The sequence below is a fragment of the Phycodurus eques genome, chromosome 3, assembly GCF_024500275.1.
Source record: "Phycodurus eques isolate BA_2022a chromosome 3, UOR_Pequ_1.1, whole genome shotgun sequence".
Classification (NCBI taxonomy): domain Eukaryota; kingdom Metazoa; phylum Chordata; class Actinopteri; order Syngnathiformes; family Syngnathidae; genus Phycodurus; species Phycodurus eques.
In genome coordinates, this window is record NC_084527.1 from 926,270 (window position 1) to 942,818 (window position 16,549).

Here is a 16,549-nt window from a genome sequence, read left to right on the forward strand (position 1 = left end):
TCCACAGGTCACCTAAACCGGAAGGAAGTGAGGGGTCCTGTTTTGCCCGATGCAGAAGTTGCTTGCGCATAAATCCATCGAGATACAGTAACTATTACATGGGCAATAGCTTTTTACGCATGGTGAATGTACGGTATCGAGTCAATTCGTACGGCCCGGGCCTTAGTGTTGGGGATGCAAATCGCTCGCTGGCACACATGCCGACATCTAAAGAGGAAATGAGCTTCATCCCACACCGCGGGCAACACAGCACGCGCACACCCACACATCCGCATTCCCGATGCTCACACGCATCAACGTGTCCCTTTTGTGCCATTGATCACACGGGGGGACAAACCCCGAGGCAAACCGCACAATGTGCGATTGAGGTTTTTTTGTGCTTGCCTTGGCTGATTAAAATAAATAAATAAATAATAATAATAATCAGCCCGCTTCCTCCTGGCCGGAGAGTCGAGCGTGACAAAAGACGGCCGGAACTTACTTTGCAAGGCCGGCTGATGCAAGGCGTGGGCAAGCAAGCGTACCTTAGCGACGCAAGCGTACCTTGGCGCCGCAAGCGGGCCTTAGCTTTGGGTCGCAAGCGGGCCTTAGCTTTGGGTCGCAAGCGGGCCTTAGCGCCGCAAGCCTGCCTCAGCGCCGCAAGCGTGCCGTAGCGCCGCAAGCGTGCCGTAGCGCCGCAAGCGTGCCTTAGCGTCGCAAGCGTACCTTAGCGTCGCAAGCGTACCTTTGCGTCGCAAGCGTACCTTAGCGTCGCAAGGGTAACTTAGCGCCCCAAACGTACCTTAGCGGCACAAGCGTACCTTCGCATCACAAGCTAACCATAGCGTCACAAGGGTACCTTAGCGTCGCAAGCATACCTCATCGTGGAAAGCGTATCCTTGTGTCGCATGCGTACCTTTGCGTCAAAAGCATGCTTGAAGATCTCGCACAACGTCTTGGCGTAGTCCTGAGACTTGCCCGTTTCGGTGGCGAACAGGATCGTGGCCTTGACGCGCTTGGCCATGGCCGCACCCATCAGCTTGGCCGAGAACTTCACCGCCCTGCCGAGACACAAAAAGACAAATGCGGCGGCGCTCCCATCACTTACTCTTTTCGTTCGTCCTGTCATCAAGCTTGTAACATTGTATCAATTCAATTTCCATTTTTTGTTCTTAACTTGTTCACTGGCAGCCGTTATTCCCAGATTGCGAGAGCATTTTGACAGACCCAGAAAATATTGTTCAGTGAAAATACCGGCACCCAACCTAACAAAGGAAAGAGTACTTTGTATTCATCTTTTTTTGTTCTTCTGTAATGAGTAGTCGAAAATGGGTTGGTTTGACCAAAAACACCGGTTTCTGACCAAAAGACAAGCAAACACGTTTTTCTTTGAAACGATGGTTTCAAGTACTAGTTCGTCTTAAAATAGGTTTTCAATGAAGGGTTTGGGTTTCTGGTGCAGGGTTTGAAACAAGGTTTAGGGTTTCAAAGTATGGCTTCAAGCCTTGGCCAGAGTTTCAAGTCAGGGTTAGGGTTTCAAATGAAGCTTTCAAAGTCGGGTTTCGAACCTGCGTGAGTTTGTTTGAAAAGCAGTGGAAATGAGGACTCCAAAATACAAATGTAGTTTACTGTGCATGTTTAATTGCTTGTGGCTGGCACTCCAACTAACTGTGCCGCCTCAATGGGCTGCGGCACGTCGGTGTTGAAATCAAAATCAAAGCTGAAGTCAAAATGTTTTCTGATCAGTGCCCTCAACTCAACCTGAAAACAGATGCCATTTCTCTTTGGACGCGTTCAGCGTTGGCATATTCATGCAGCGCAACATTCTGCGTGCAGTCAAAGTTCGCTTGGCGAATGGGGGGGTGGGTTTGAACTAAACAAAACAGAAACGGACCAAATTATGTTGATTTCATAGGAAATGTGCATTTGATTCCAAGAGCAAACGGATTCATTTTGATGAAGATTTTCTATGCATAATTGATTGGAAAGTACATTTTGAATTTTTTTTTTTCAAAAATACTGTGTCATTGTGTTGTTGTTCAATAATATCGAAATTATTATACAAGTTAGTATGATTGTTAATATAAAAAAATTATTCCATGTAAAATATATTCACTCTATAGGAGAACGCCCCAAAACGGCATACGCCTAATAAGCACGACAATACGACATGTCTGTTTACTACCTCTACTACCCACTCTTTGTCTTTTAAAACCGTTGACTTAAACTGTCGTTCATAATAATTTTGAACACTGGAGTTTAAGGAATTTTGCAAAGAATAAATATATTCTTATAGTCAATCAAATAATTTATTTTCTGAAAGGTAACGCCAAGCTCGGACAATATGGATGATAAAAACAAAATTGCTCAACATAAATCACATTGACTAATTTGGAAAATGAAGGAAAAAACCCAAAAACCTTCCTCATCCCCAGACCTCAACCCATTATGAAACAAAACAAAACAAAACAAAACAAAGGTTTTGAACAAACAAAACCTCTAAAATGGCTCAGTTGTTAAGATTTGTTGAATTAAAATAGGTCAAATTGTTCGAGACTTCACTGTTGTGTCAATTAAGATGGCAAACAGAAAAGCGGACATTTTTCGGAAGTTCAGCACTTTATTTGAACACAACTTTCTCGTTTTATTTCCTTGCTATTATTTCGGAATTTGCACCCCTATTTGTATTTAGTAAATGACAGACCCCATTTGTGCTCCTATGTATGATTACCTGGGCAGAATTTGTAAGATGTGTACAATTCTTGAAAGAAAACATGAAGGACCGGGCGAAACACATTTCATTTTATTTTTAATGGGATTCAAATTAACCTTGTCAGGCCTTTCAGAAAAGCACAATCATTAAACAAAACATAACCATGAAGAAAATAATGATGGTCCTTGTTCAGTCATATTTAAAAAAAAAACAAAAAAAAAACTGCTAGGCTATGTAAACTGAAACTAAACTATGTAAATTGGGTATGAGCACAACTGTACATATCAGCAGTCATACGTATTTGATTACATAGTTCTGTGTTACTTGACAATAATGAATGCCAAAAGGTTTTTGGATTTGACTGAGGTATTGATTACAAGCAGATGTAGACGGCCACTTAGATACTGTATATCACAATAAACGAGCACAAGATGAGGGGTGTCAGACTTTTTTTTTTTTTTTGGTCTCGGGCCGCGTTGTACTTATGATTTCCCTCAGAGGGCTGTTAGAACATTGAAACCATATAAATGTTTAATCATCACCAAAACATATCATGACACAACAAATTGAGGGATAACTAGTTTTGAAATCAGAAGGATAATAGTTTGTTCAAGTATTGTAGAAGAAGGGCTTGGTAACAGAAAACTGCAATATCTCAACAGTATTGTTTATTATTATGACAATTTGGAATTTGGGTACAGATTTGAGCAAAAATCACAGAAGTTGACGAGCACGATTTGCTTTCGCGGGCCGCATAAAATGATGCGGCTTGCCGCATCTGGCAATTTGGAAGGCAAACTCCTCATTCCCAGACCTCAATTTACTGAGCATCGTAAACGATGATCTTTGAGGGTGGATGGCGGCTTACGGCCCTCGCCGTGCTACCGTGAGGAGGTCCCTGACAAAAAATAAAACCACAAAGACCTCCGGCGTGGCTTCGGAAGACGGCGGACGCGGCCGTCGCAGAGCCGACCGCGCCATCAGCCGAGCTCGTCATCTCCTCCGGGCGATCCGCCGTAATCACGTACATACGCGACCCGAACAAAGGTGCGATTAGCACCCCCGTCCTTCGCACTCCCCGCGGGGCTGATTGAATGAGGTTCACAGTCGACTTGTTCCCGCCTCACGTGATCACCGCCTGTGTGTTGTGTTTATCTCATTTCCTTCTAAGTGTGGCATTTAAATAATAACGCAAAATTTAGAAAGTGCAATTTCTGTACAAATGTCTCGTGGATTCTGAAGCGCTGAATGGAAATGCGATTGAATGAACTGAATTGTTGAAATGTAGACCGAGAGACTGCAAATTGAAATCGGTCAAGAAATGCGGAAGGTGTCATGTTGTTAGGCGAGCGGATTTCACATTTAAAAGCGAAGTTTGAATATCCTCAACTAACGTAGATAACATCTTTCTGACGAGTCGTAATTACATTTTGAATGGTTGGAATTTCAATCAAACGGCAGCTACAGTTGATATCGGTCATTCAAATTTACAGATATCTGCAACAGAATTGTAGACATCTGCAACTCCAGTTTGAGATGAGATTTTACGTTTTAACTAGGCGAAATTAAGTTGTAGCTATCCATAAATGGAATTATGGACTTGCTGAAGATATCTCAAGCTGAAGTGACATATCTATAATTCAGTGGCAGATACCCATAATTCACTTGTGGATATCTGCAACTGAGTTGGACAACCCCAAGTCCAATGAAGTTGGGACGTTCTGTTAAACGAATAAAAACAGAATGCAATGATTTGCAAATCATGTTCAACCAATATTTAATTGAATACACTACAAAGACAAGATATTTTATGTTCAAACTGATCAACTTGATTGTTTTTAGCAAATAATCATGAACTTAGAATTTTATGGCTGCAACACGTTCCAAAAAAGCTGGGACAGGCTCATGTTTAGCACGGTGCTACATCACCTTTTCTTTGAACAACATTCAATAAACGTTTGGGAACTGAGGACGCCAATTGTTGAAGCTTTGGAGGTGGAATTCTTTCTCATTCTTGCTTGAAGTACAGCTTCATCTGTTCAACAGTCCATGGTCTCCGTTGTCGTATTTTACGCTTCATAATGCGGCAAACATTTTCAACGGGAGACAGGTCTGGACTGCAGGCAGGCCAGTCTAGTACCCGCACTCTTTGACTACGACGCCACGCTGTTGTAACACGTGCAGAATGTGGTTCGGCATTGTCTTGCTGAAATAAGCAGGGGCGTCTGTGAATAAGACGTCGCTTGGATGGCAGCGTATGTTTTTCCAAAACCTCTACGTACCTTGCAGCATGAATGGTGCCTTCACAGATGTGTAAGTTACCCATGCCATTGGCACTAACACAGCCCCATACCACCACAGATGCTGGCTTTTGAACTTTGCGTCCATGGTTCTTTTCCTCTTTGGCCCGGAGGACACGACGTCCACAATTTCCAAAACCAATTTGAAAATGTGGACTCGTCGGACCACAGAACACTTTTCCACTTTGAGTCGGTCCATTTTAAATGAACTCGGGCCCAGAGAAGCCGGCGGAGTTTCTGGGTGTTGTTGATAAATGGCTTTTGCTTTGCATAGTAGAGTTTCAAGTTGCACCTTCGGATGTAGCGCCGAACTCTATTTACTGACATTGGTTCTCTGAAGTGTTGCTGAGCCCATGCGGTGATATCCTTTACACATTGCCGGTTTTTGATGCCGCGCCACCACAGGGATCGAAGGTCACGGGCATTCAATGTCGGTTTTCGGCCTCGCCGCTTACATGCAGTGATTTCTCCAGATTCTCTGAACCTTTTGATGATATTATGGACCGTAGATGATGAAATCCCAAAATTCTTTGCAATTGTACGTTGACGAAACATTGTCCTTAAACTCTTCGACTATTTTCTCCCGCACTTGTTCCCAAAGAGGTGAACCTCGCCCCATCTTTGCTTGTGAATGACTGAGCAATTCAGGGAAGCTCCTTTTCTACCCAATCATGGAACCCACCTGTTCCCAATGAGCCTGTTCACCTGTGCGATGTTCCAAACAGGTGTTTCATGAGCATTTCTCAACTTTTTCGCCACCTGGCCCAGCTTTTTGGGAACGTGTTGCAGCCATAAAATTCGAAGTTCATGATTATTTCCTAAAAACAATCAAGTTGATCAGTTTGAACATTAAAAATCTTCTCTTTGGAGTGTATTCAATTAAATATAGGTTGAACGTGATTTGCAAATCATTGTATTCTGTTTTTATTTGTTTAACACAACGTCCCAACTTCATTGGAATTGGGGTTGTAGATATCTGTAATGAGAATCCTACGGCAAGCCCTTTTATCACGTAGACTGGATATGTTGCAGATATCTGTAATTCAGTTTTGGCTAGTGAAAAAGAAAATTTCAGATATTCCTAACTACATTGTTCCGACCAACAAGTGTCATTTTTGATATCTGCAACGTCACGCCGTCACTTTTGCTATTCAGTGTATGAGGTAAATGTGTCAACTCTCTCAATTGGGGATTCTTATTGTGAAAATGCGATCAGTCTGGGATGAATCAGAAAGTTGCAGACGTCGTACGTTTTCAGCGCCGACACAATAATGAGCGTCCACTCACTTGGCAAGTTTCTTGAAGCCGATGGCTCGTTTCTTGGTGGGCGTCCCGTTGACTCCTTTCCACACGTGAGTGTTCCACGCGTCGACCTGCAGCAGACGGGAGAGCTTTTGACACCAGCGGGACTGCCAGAAGGTTACGAACGCTCGCAAACGCATTTGATGACGTGACGCTGTGTTGCATACAGTAGCTGTTGATGTGACTGAATAAATGCGGCAAGAGGAGACGAAATGCAGTTGACAAGCGCTGTCCGGCGCCGACAAAAGTTAAGGGTGCCGAATTAGGGTTTCGAGCTTTTTGGGAGGTATTAAACGAGAGTTAGGGTATCAAGTCAGAATTCTAAGGTTGTTGTTTTTTTTTTTTTTTTTTTTTTTTTTTTTTTTTTTTTTTTTTAAAAGGGTTAGGGTTTCAAAGTAGGCTTTCAAGACAGGGCTAGGGTTTCAAGTTCGCGTTTGGAGCCTCGGTCAGGTTTTCAAACAATGGTCAGAGTATCAAATCAAGGTTTAAAGCCTTGGCTCAGGTACCAAATCTGGGCTTCCAACTTGGGTTGGGGTTTCAAACAGAGTTTAAAGCCTTGTTTAAGGTTTTAAAAAAGGTTAGGTTTGAAATTAGGGTTTCAAGTCAGAATTTGGGTTAGGGTGTCAAATGTTAAAACAGTCAAGGGCTTAATGCTTCGATTAGGTTTTTAAACAAGGGTTGGGGTTTTATAGTATGGTTTCAAGCTAAGGTTAGAGTTAAGTTAGGGTTTCAAGACAGGAATCGAATTTTGAAGCAGGGTTTTAGGCCAGAGTTAAGGTTTCAAGTTAGGGTTTGGAGCCAAGTTCGGTGTTTCAAGTTTTCAAAGTAGGGTTTCAAGCCTATGTTCTGGTTTGCACCCACCTGGTACTCGAAGGAGGGCGTGAGGCGGTAGTTGAGCATCTCCTGGTGGAAGACGGGCGTGATGCTGCCCGACATGGGCGGCACGATCCACACCCAGTCGCTGGGGCAACCGCCGCGCACCCGGTACTCGTTCTCCATGTGCTTCATGAAGGACTCTGTGGCCGAGTGGTGGTCCACGATGGTCACCTTGCACGCCTGACCGAGGGAAAGCACGCCATTTCAATTGCGGGCCTCCCGGACAGTTCCGAAAATGTCCACTGAAAATCCCTTTCCGGTGAGTCGGGAGTCGGGAGTGAGCGAATAATTTCTAAAAGACGCATTTATAAAAAGATGACTTAATAACATAAAATAGAATTAGGGTTGCAACTAATTATTTTCATCATTGATTATTCTGTCAATTATCTTCTCAATGAATCAATGATTGAGTTTGAATTTTTTTTTCATCCTTTTATTGAAAAAAACAAAAAACACAGGACATTATTTTACATTGACGGTGCAGAAAATGCTGAAACAAGTTGATGACGACGCAGTTTGGTCCGTAACATCCGTCTGAAAATCGTCAAAAATGTTGATCATTGTTTTCCTAAATAAAAGCAGAAGTTTGCAAATGTCTTATTCTGGGGGGGAAAAAAAAAAAAAAAAAAAACCCCAAAGATAATCAATCTGCTTTCGTGGAGGGCGAGCGAAATCGGAGAATATTTACTGTTGAGACGCTGACATTCCGAGCACTTGCACAATTGTAAGTCAAACAAGGTCTGTAAAGGATTAATCACTCATCAGAATAGTTGTCAATTAATTTTAAAATCAATTAGTTGTACATAAATCAATGAATTGGTTCACCTCTAAATAGAAGTTAGCAAAATTAAGCAGTTTGTGGACCACGATTTAATACTGCAATTCAATTTATTGTGCTGCTCTTTCTGGTGTGCCCGCTTTGGCCACCGGGAGGCAGTATCATACTAGAATCATGCAGCCACAGACGAAGAATAAAACTTCGTCGAGTGGCGGTAACGCACATCAGAAGGTTTGGAAGAAAACGAAGACACCTGAAAGCTGTGGAGTACGGCGATGTTGATCTCCACGAGAGCTTTGTCTTTCCACAAAGAAGAGGTTTTCCTGGTGTCTAACGACATCTTGTCCGCGACATCCTGCGGACGGATTTCATAGGAATAATTATTTGCATGATATTTACGAGTCATGCCAGAAAATCCGCTAATGGAGTCCAGTAGCCCACCTCCAGAATGTTGTAGCGGGAGCCGTCGCAGAAGTCCCTGACGCCGATCTCGGTGCCCATGTACCAGCCGCTGAAGGGGCAGCCGGTGAACTCCAGGCCTCCGACTTCCATCAGCATGTTGGAGACCGCGGGCAGGCCGTACCACTTCAGGTCCAGCTCCTTGAACCACTCGTACCTGCACACGACAACAACAACAGGAATACGTACGTACACGTCGGCTCCCGACTGGAAAACGGGGCCCGCGCGCAGCCAAAACAAACATTAGTGCAAATGAGCCACTCGCTTTATATCCCCGGGAGGCAAACTGCTGCGCAATTTACACTTGGCTGCGTTTGGACAATTTGGGCTGGCCAGATATAATCCAGTCACAAATGTCCACAGCACAGTCAGTCACATGAAATCCATCAAGGCCGAGTTATTCCCGCTAACCGTCTTGTACAATAGAAATAAACCGAGCGAGAAGAAATAGTCCGCCGACTGTCAAAGTTAACGTTCCCGGCAGACTTGATCACTCGCGTGCGCAACGTACGGTCATATTATGAATGCGATCGCGGTTCAGGGACCTTCAATTCAAATTCGGAGGGGTCCGGTTGGAAAGGTGGGACCCTCAAAATGTTTCGATTTGTGTAGCCCATCTGTCAAACTAAATTAAAATGGCATATTTCCTTTACACAACATCTATTTATGGTTTTGCAAATCGACATTTTTGTCTTCCATGAAAAGAACGCGTGTCCTGTGGCCTACGTGAAGACGATGGGCTGCCGTGGTCCAATGGTTAAGATCATCGCCTGCCACCGTGGGGGACCTAGGTTCAAGACCCCGACCGGACCGTCCGCCGCCATCTCCCGGACACACGGCTGTGGTGTCCGTTCAGTAGTTGAGCAAGACGCCGATACCCCGAAATGCTCCCCGGGCGCTTCGGCCGCCCCCTGCTCCGGTGTGTTCCGCTAACATGCGTATGTGTTCACCCCGATGGGTTAAATGCACAGAACACATTTCGTGTGCATGCACGCATGCATGTTCATGACAATAAAAGATGATTCTATGAAGAACTCACAGTTCCCTCGTCTTGTGCGTTCAGTGGATACGTTTGCTCGATGGATCCGTGTTTCGTTCGGAAGTGCCGCAGCATATACGACAACGGTTCTGTGCTGGCTTCCGGAGGAGTACAAAAATACTGGTCCGTCCGTCCGTCCCTTTATAAAAACTGCTTTCTGAGTCAACTTTCTGAACCTTTGATCAAGCCATACCGTGTCATCAACCCTGCAAATCGGTTTGATTGGCTAATTACAGTCACGTGATCACAACAAGGGCGACCATTGGAGTGAATGTAGCTGCGTACGTTGCCCGGGGGTTCCCGCCCGCCATTTGAAGACACCCGCCTTTTGTGATTCATGCTAACTGTCTTGCACAATAGAAATAAACAGAACGAGTAGAAATAGTCCACAGAGTATAATAAAAATAAAATAGTAAAATAAAACCCCCCAAAACTATTGCAATCATGCCTCTGGCCAATTGGTTAGGCTGGAGCTGAAAAACATACCACCGCCCAAACGTGCAGTCAACAGAAAAGGCAGCATAAAGTAGTTAGTCTTGTTTTTTGTGACTGATGTGAAGAAGCGACTCACTTGGGGTGCGTGACGGGCACCTCCAGGACCAGGTCTTCGGGGAGCTCAAAGAGTTCGGGGTCGTTGCCGTTGGCCTGCAGAAGGAGGGGCAACACGTCGAAGCGACCCCTGGGAGCCTTCCAGCCCAGTTGCATGCAAATCTGCCAGCCCAAAACAAGATCACATGTCGCTTCACTTCCTTTGTACAGTTGCTTTCCCGCATCATTCGCGCCCGCCAGAGGCCAGCACCATTTGACAACTTTTGAAAGCATACGGCTCATTTTCACATAATTTGATCAATAACGGTAAAGACATGGACCGCTACATTTCATCTTGAAAAAACATTCATTTTACTGATACGAGTATTTGAATTACTGGCCATTGTTATCATTCAAAAGCTAAGAATTTTCCCTAGGGGGGGGGGAGGAAGAAAAAAAAAAAAAAAAAGTATTTTTCACACTTTTAATGCCAAAATGGCTTGAACCATGTGTCCCAAAGGAGATTTCATTCAACATGTTTTCTGAAGATGCTGATGACATTTTCAGATGCATCAGGATTTTTCTCCTGTTGCTTAATAAGCCTTTTGAAAAATGTGTGAAAAAAATAGCACGCGATAGTATTGTGCTTCATAAAAACATTCAGTAATCACATAATTCAAGAGAATGTCAAGAAATTAAACCGTTTTTTGCTTCAATTCAAAGGACATTGTGCTGCTCCTGTTGTGTCCCGTTGCCACCTGGGGGCAGTATAATACAGGAATACGGACATACAGTAGTCCCACGGTCATCGCGAGGGTTAGTTAGGTTCTGGACCACTCCCCGCAAAAGATGAAACTATTTATACATATTTCAAAGCTGTATGAAATTCCCCAGACTCTTAGTAATGTGCCCCACACTCCTATTAACATCTGCCATTTTCTAATAAACACTTTCCATACTCGAACACCTTTTAAACTCTTCAACATACAGTAATGGACAGTAGTACTGTCCACTATGTACATTTTATTCTTTGTAATATGTGCTTCTCTCTCTTTTTTTTTTTCCTTAACAGTTTTTGTTTTAGGCCAGCAAGTGTATATTTTACCACATAAACAAATCATAATCCTGCGATATTAAAAAGAAAACAAAATCTGCAATGCGCTGAATCCACGATCGGTGAGCAGCGGTAAAGCACAGGCGTCAGCTCCTCCGTAAGCGGCAGTAATGTTAAGTCATTCTTCACAGAGGATAAAGAATAAATGCAGTCGCTGCCTTCGGAATCAATCACTCGTTTCCTACGCTCAAATCACTAGCATGGGATTTTTTGTGAACTATATTGTATATCATCGCAAAGTATTGATTAGGGAGTACTGTTGCAAATCATTTTCAAGCGAGCTGTGGCATGCGCACACGCACCTCTGTGAACTCCACGTTGGCGGCGTCTCCCAGGAGGCTCCCGTCGGGCTGCTTGTATCCGGCGTAGCGTATGAGCTGAGTGTTCCACACGCGGTAGTCGCCGTTGCCGTCCGTTCTTTGAGGGAAGATGGTAATGGCCGACCTGCGGCAGCACAACGTTGGAAAATTGACGGGTTTCTTACAGGCAAGTTGTCGGCTCTATTTGGATGTGTTGCTGTTCCGTTTGTGTCCAAGTCACAGTTGTTTGAAGGTTTAGACATTTTTGTTACCCTGTCTTTGGCGTTTCGCACAATATGTTAGCATTAAGCTAGCGGACTTTGGTTCTTTTATGGCGTGGTGAAACATTCGAGCTAAAATATCCACTGTTGAATTATTTAGTTTTGTGCGTCAGTTTCTTCATCTATGTTAGCTTCTGTTATCCCGTCTATGGCGTTTTGCAATATATGAGGGGCATTCAGAAAGTAACGAGCCCAATTTTCCTCGAGCTTTATTTATTGCAATGGAAAGGCAATAGACGCATAGAAATGAAGGCAAAAAAGTGGGGATTTCATGGCTACTTTAAATATATTCTCAGCAGTGGCTGTCCATCGATGAACACACGCGTGTACGGCAGTCTAGTCAAATTCACTCGGCTGCGCTTTCAACCCGTTTTTTACAGCTTGCATAATCTGTGCTGAGCCCTAACTCCTTCTTTTGAAGGTCCAAAGGGGAGACTGACGGCGCCAGATCAGGCGAGTACAGTCGCGCAGCCAAAGGAACCGACGACTTCGCGAGCTCCCTCGCCTCTTACTCAAAGCAGGCTCTTGTTCTTGGCCTTTGATCCTGGACACCCACTTATTGACTGCGCTGTGGCCTGTTGCAGCTTCCCCATACGCATTTTGCAACCGTTCCCCTTCCAAAACAAAATCCAATCACAGCTCTCTGCTTCTGATGGGCATCCAACAATGACGTCATTTCCAAAATGGCTGACAGGAAGCGGAAAGGCTTAAACGAAACCTAACTATTTTAACCCCAAATTGAAAGTTTCAGAAAACAAAAACAATGATTAGTCGGTTCAACTCAATTATTATTAGAACTTTTTGACTGACTCTCGTGTGTTAGCTTGCGGTTGAACATTTTGGTATTCGAATATCCCATGTTGAATTCTTTTGGGTTTCGTGTGTCAATGAAAGTGATAAATGAACTTGCTAGCTTGAAGCAAGAAAGCTTTGCCTCTTATTTGGAGACCTGCGTGAGTGACAGTCTTCTTTTTGTTTCCCCAAAACGATGTTAACGACAGTCTCCCATTTCTTGAAAGTGAGAGCCGGCGCAAAGGAATACTTGAAAAAGTGGACTTTATTAAGTTAAAGTGTGCTTTCATACGCTTCAATGTGTTGAAAGCATATGAGAGGAGTAAAACTTATACGGTCGAGATTGCAAATTCTCACCTACCGCACGGGGAGTGGGTTTGCAACGTATCCGCCACGATAAACGAGGTGAGAATTGTGGCCGTTAGCGAGCAATTCAGTCATTTGGCTCGAGCCAAGCTCGCCCGGCTGTCATTTAACTGACCGGTGGGGTTCATTGACCGGCAACCAATTGGCTCCCTGCGCAAACTTGAGCGACGTGGCGCTTGCTGATTGAGACTGATGAAAAAGAAACATTCGTCCGACACCAAGTAGAAACGGAATCCCTCCAAAGTTAAGCTCTTTGTCTGTTTGTTGCCGGGCGAAATAGCGATGCGCCGCCGCCGCCGCCGCCTATCAAAGCGAGTCGTCCCTTCCCGGAGGTCAGACCCCGTCGGCTAATGAGCCTGACGCCGTGGAGTGGAGATGAAGTGTCAAATGTGATTAGGAGGCACTGGAGAGTGAGCCACCGACGGACAGACAGACAGACGGCGGGTGGGTCGAGATGGGCTAATACGTGAATGATTTTGTTTTTATTACCTCAGGTTGCCCTTGTTGGTGGCGTACTTGATGTGGTTGCAGATGTAGTTGTACATCCCATGAGCTGTCGTGCAGTCCCTCGCGTCAAAAACCTGCAACAAAAGAGTCACCAAGTGCAAAATACTTTATTGAGTCCATTTTTTTAGGTATCTGTATTTAACTTGTGTTTGTCCTCGTGCCAAGTTATCAAAACTGGATCTTAATTGACCGCAAAAAACAACAGTTTTGACAGTACATTTTTTTTGAACACAGATTGTGAGTACTTTTGCCACCTGTGCTTTTCAATAATATAATACTTTGCTCCCGATTCATTTTTTTTGCTCGCAATCTCTGACAGGTTTGGTTATTTGTTTCAAAGGCGAATCTCATTCAAGGAAAACTCCTGCTCTCCTCGGCCGTTTTTGTACATTTCCCTCTTTTGTTCTAATTTGGAGATCGTTTTGGCTGTGTTACAGCTTGTGGCATCACAATTTGCAAGAAAATGTATTTTTAATGAATATATTCAATTGTAATTATCACTATAACAAAAATGACAGTAATTTGGAACGCAGTGCAAAGGGGGGAGAAAAATCACGGTGACACCATCATCATCCCCTGACCTCAACCTGATTGAGAACCTGACGAGCATCCTCAAGTGGGAAGTGAACCCAGGATGTCAAAACTTGGTTATATTCTAAATGTGAATATCTTCTTTATCAGCTGCTTACTTTGACAGTATCTTCTTTACCGGTATACTTTATTATACAAGCTTGTCATGTAAATGACATTGCCTGTTCCGGAAACGGAATCCAAAACAACACGCCTAATAATTTGAAACTCGTTTGCCATTGAAATAAAGGCCAATTAATCGTTTGCGACCTGCAGTTTAGACCACTGGATCCTCCCGACGCAACGGGCGGCGTTCCTCCAGGCGGTCTTGGCTCCGTAGATGAGCTCGGTGTCTTTGAGTTGGTACGTTCCCGACGCCTCGATCTCCTTGGTCACCTCCTCCAGCCGGTCCATATGAGCCTTTGAGCTGTACCTGCGCGCAAAGGCCAAGCGGGCACTGTCAAAACGTGCGCTGGTGTTTCCACCAAATAATCACCTCCCACAAAATAATAACAATCAAGAACAAGTCATCCGTGGCCTGATGATTTCAATTCAAAGAGGTCAAGTCAATGCCAAGGCAACAGGTGGCGCTATGATCCCGCAAACCGAACACCGATTTCGTCCAATTACAAGTCAGAAGAAAAACATTTCCAGAAAAAGTACCAACGGTGCCGAATTGAGAAAAAGCGCAAGAATACATGTGGACGGATGGCGGAGGGGACTTACTCGTTTTGACCCTTCGCGGACCTAAAAAGTGAACAAGACAATCAACAAACGGGCAAAATAGAAAACAACCCTGACATGACAACATTTACACTGCTGACAAATGTGGATCAGATCTAGATTAAAATTCATAGATGTCACCAAGACGAGCTGCAAAATGTGTTCAGATTGATTTCTTGAAATAGCCATGAATTCGATCAATAAATAATGAATCGCTGCGACTGGGTCATTGAAATCTCTTTGTAGCGATTGGAAAGTTGGGCGTGCGCATCTTACCTTTTAATGGAGGTGTAGTACTGGTCGATGAACTCCGTGGCCAGGCTGAGGAGCTCCCCTTTGGGCCGCGCCTCCTCGGGCTTGCGGGCGCTGGGCGTCAAAATGGAACCCTGGCACACGTTCTCGCCGCATGTGGGCAACTGGAACCGAAATAAGAGAGAAGCAGCACGCATCACCAGCGTGGCATCCGTAAAGCTGAAGTTGACACTGGCAGTTTGGAAAGTCTGCTTGTTGACGATGATTTGTTTTTTGTTCGTACAAACTGTACAGTAGAAGCTTTTGGTTGTTAGGTTATCCTGGTAAAAACGTATTTAAGCACGGCAGCTGCGTAAGGCAGATAATAACTGCCTGTTCATGCGTGTGTGTGTGTGTGTGTGTGTGTATATATATATATATATATATATATATATATAGGACCTTACCTAAGGAGAAATAGACACTTCTGAGACCAGACATCAGCTTGTATTGGAACTTAATTGCATATTTCCTATTTCTCAAAGAGCTTATCTTGTCTCTTGTCTTTGTAAAGGCTTCAAAATTCCATTGACAACATCTAATGAAGGTAGAGCACGGCGCCAAAGTTTGATGATCATTTCGAGGAGTCACCATGAAAAACGCAATAAATCTAGACAATGAAAATCAGCCCCCGCCAGCAGTTTCCTGCCTCAAGATCAAATTTCTCGGACTGAGCCTTATAATCTTTGGAAAGAAAACAGGCCTCTACGGTTCTATTTTTTTTCTCAATTCCAATTAACGGTCTTTAAAAAATAACAATAATGAAGCCAAACGCCCAGAGAGGATCATGACTATTTTCCACGAGATGAACGAACGAGGTGGTGAGTCACGTATGCGCTCTGACAGGATGAAGCGTGGAAAAGCCAGAAGAGGAAAAGAAGCAAGGACAAAAGTTCCCGCAGAGCCGACTTGGATGATTTTAACGTCAGCTGTCGTTCAGCCTCGTTGCGTGACACCGACTCGGGTGTCAGTCCAAACTTGGCTCGTCTCGGGGAGAAACGCAGTCAGAAGGCGGCCAAAATAAACCATCCGGAAACACGCACGAAGGGACGCGGCGGCGGCGGCCAGTCCAAACATTACAAGGAGATTGAGCGCATGAGTAAAATTCAGCGGATGTGTGAACTCAACGACTGCCAGTCGTTTTCAAAGCAGTCCCCCGTGCCAGCCTTGTTAGAGCATTTTGACTGATCTTTCAAGACCCACGGAATATTGTTTTCTGTGACAAAATAGACGCTGAGTCTACCAAAACACAGAGCACGCTCTTCTTTCACCAGGACAAAAAAAAAAAAAACAACAAAAACGCCAGTTTCTGACCACATGCAACATTTCGAGAACAGTTTTGTGCCACCTATAAAACAACAAAAACAATACTGAGAAGGGGCTTTTGATGGAAAAAATAATCACGTTCATTTTATACCGATTTGTATCGGCTGATTGGTATCGGCCGATTTTTAACATTTTATGCCGATCGGCTTTAATGTCATAATTAGCCGATCCGATCAATGACGTCATCGATCGGCTCGGCAAAAGAAATTAACTCCGCGTCGCCGCGTGCACAGGATATTTGATTCCAAAAGCTAGTTCATTTTTAGCCTCGTGTCTTTTGACGTAGTACTGTAAATATCTGACGGC

General features: G+C 44.1%; 1 protein-coding gene across 5 annotated transcripts in view; it reads right to left on the reverse strand.

Annotated features, from left to right (window-relative positions):
* nos1 (nitric oxide synthase 1 (neuronal)) overlaps positions 1-16,549 on the reverse strand; it is a 75,397-nt gene that overhangs the window by 25,426 nt on the left and 33,422 nt on the right. For 3 of the 5 annotated variants that reach the window (XM_061671310.1, XM_061671308.1, XM_061671312.1), the window contains 11 exons: positions 14,903-15,042; positions 14,630-14,650; positions 14,174-14,336; positions 13,316-13,407; positions 11,391-11,532; positions 10,018-10,157; positions 8,390-8,564; positions 8,202-8,303; positions 7,156-7,350; positions 6,280-6,365; positions 896-1,040 (listed from right to left, as the gene is read on the reverse strand). In XM_061671310.1, the coding sequence (XP_061527294.1) occupies positions 896-1,040; positions 6,280-6,365; positions 7,156-7,350; positions 8,202-8,303; positions 8,390-8,564; positions 10,018-10,157; positions 11,391-11,532; positions 13,316-13,407; positions 14,174-14,336; positions 14,630-14,650; positions 14,903-15,042 (1,401 nt within the window). The remainder of the gene's footprint in view (positions 1-895; positions 1,041-6,279; positions 6,366-7,155; positions 7,351-8,201; positions 8,304-8,389; positions 8,565-10,017; positions 10,158-11,390; positions 11,533-13,315; positions 13,408-14,173; positions 14,337-14,629; positions 14,651-14,902; positions 15,043-16,549) is intronic. The other 2 variants (XM_061671311.1, XM_061671309.1) reach the window with 1 other exon arrangement.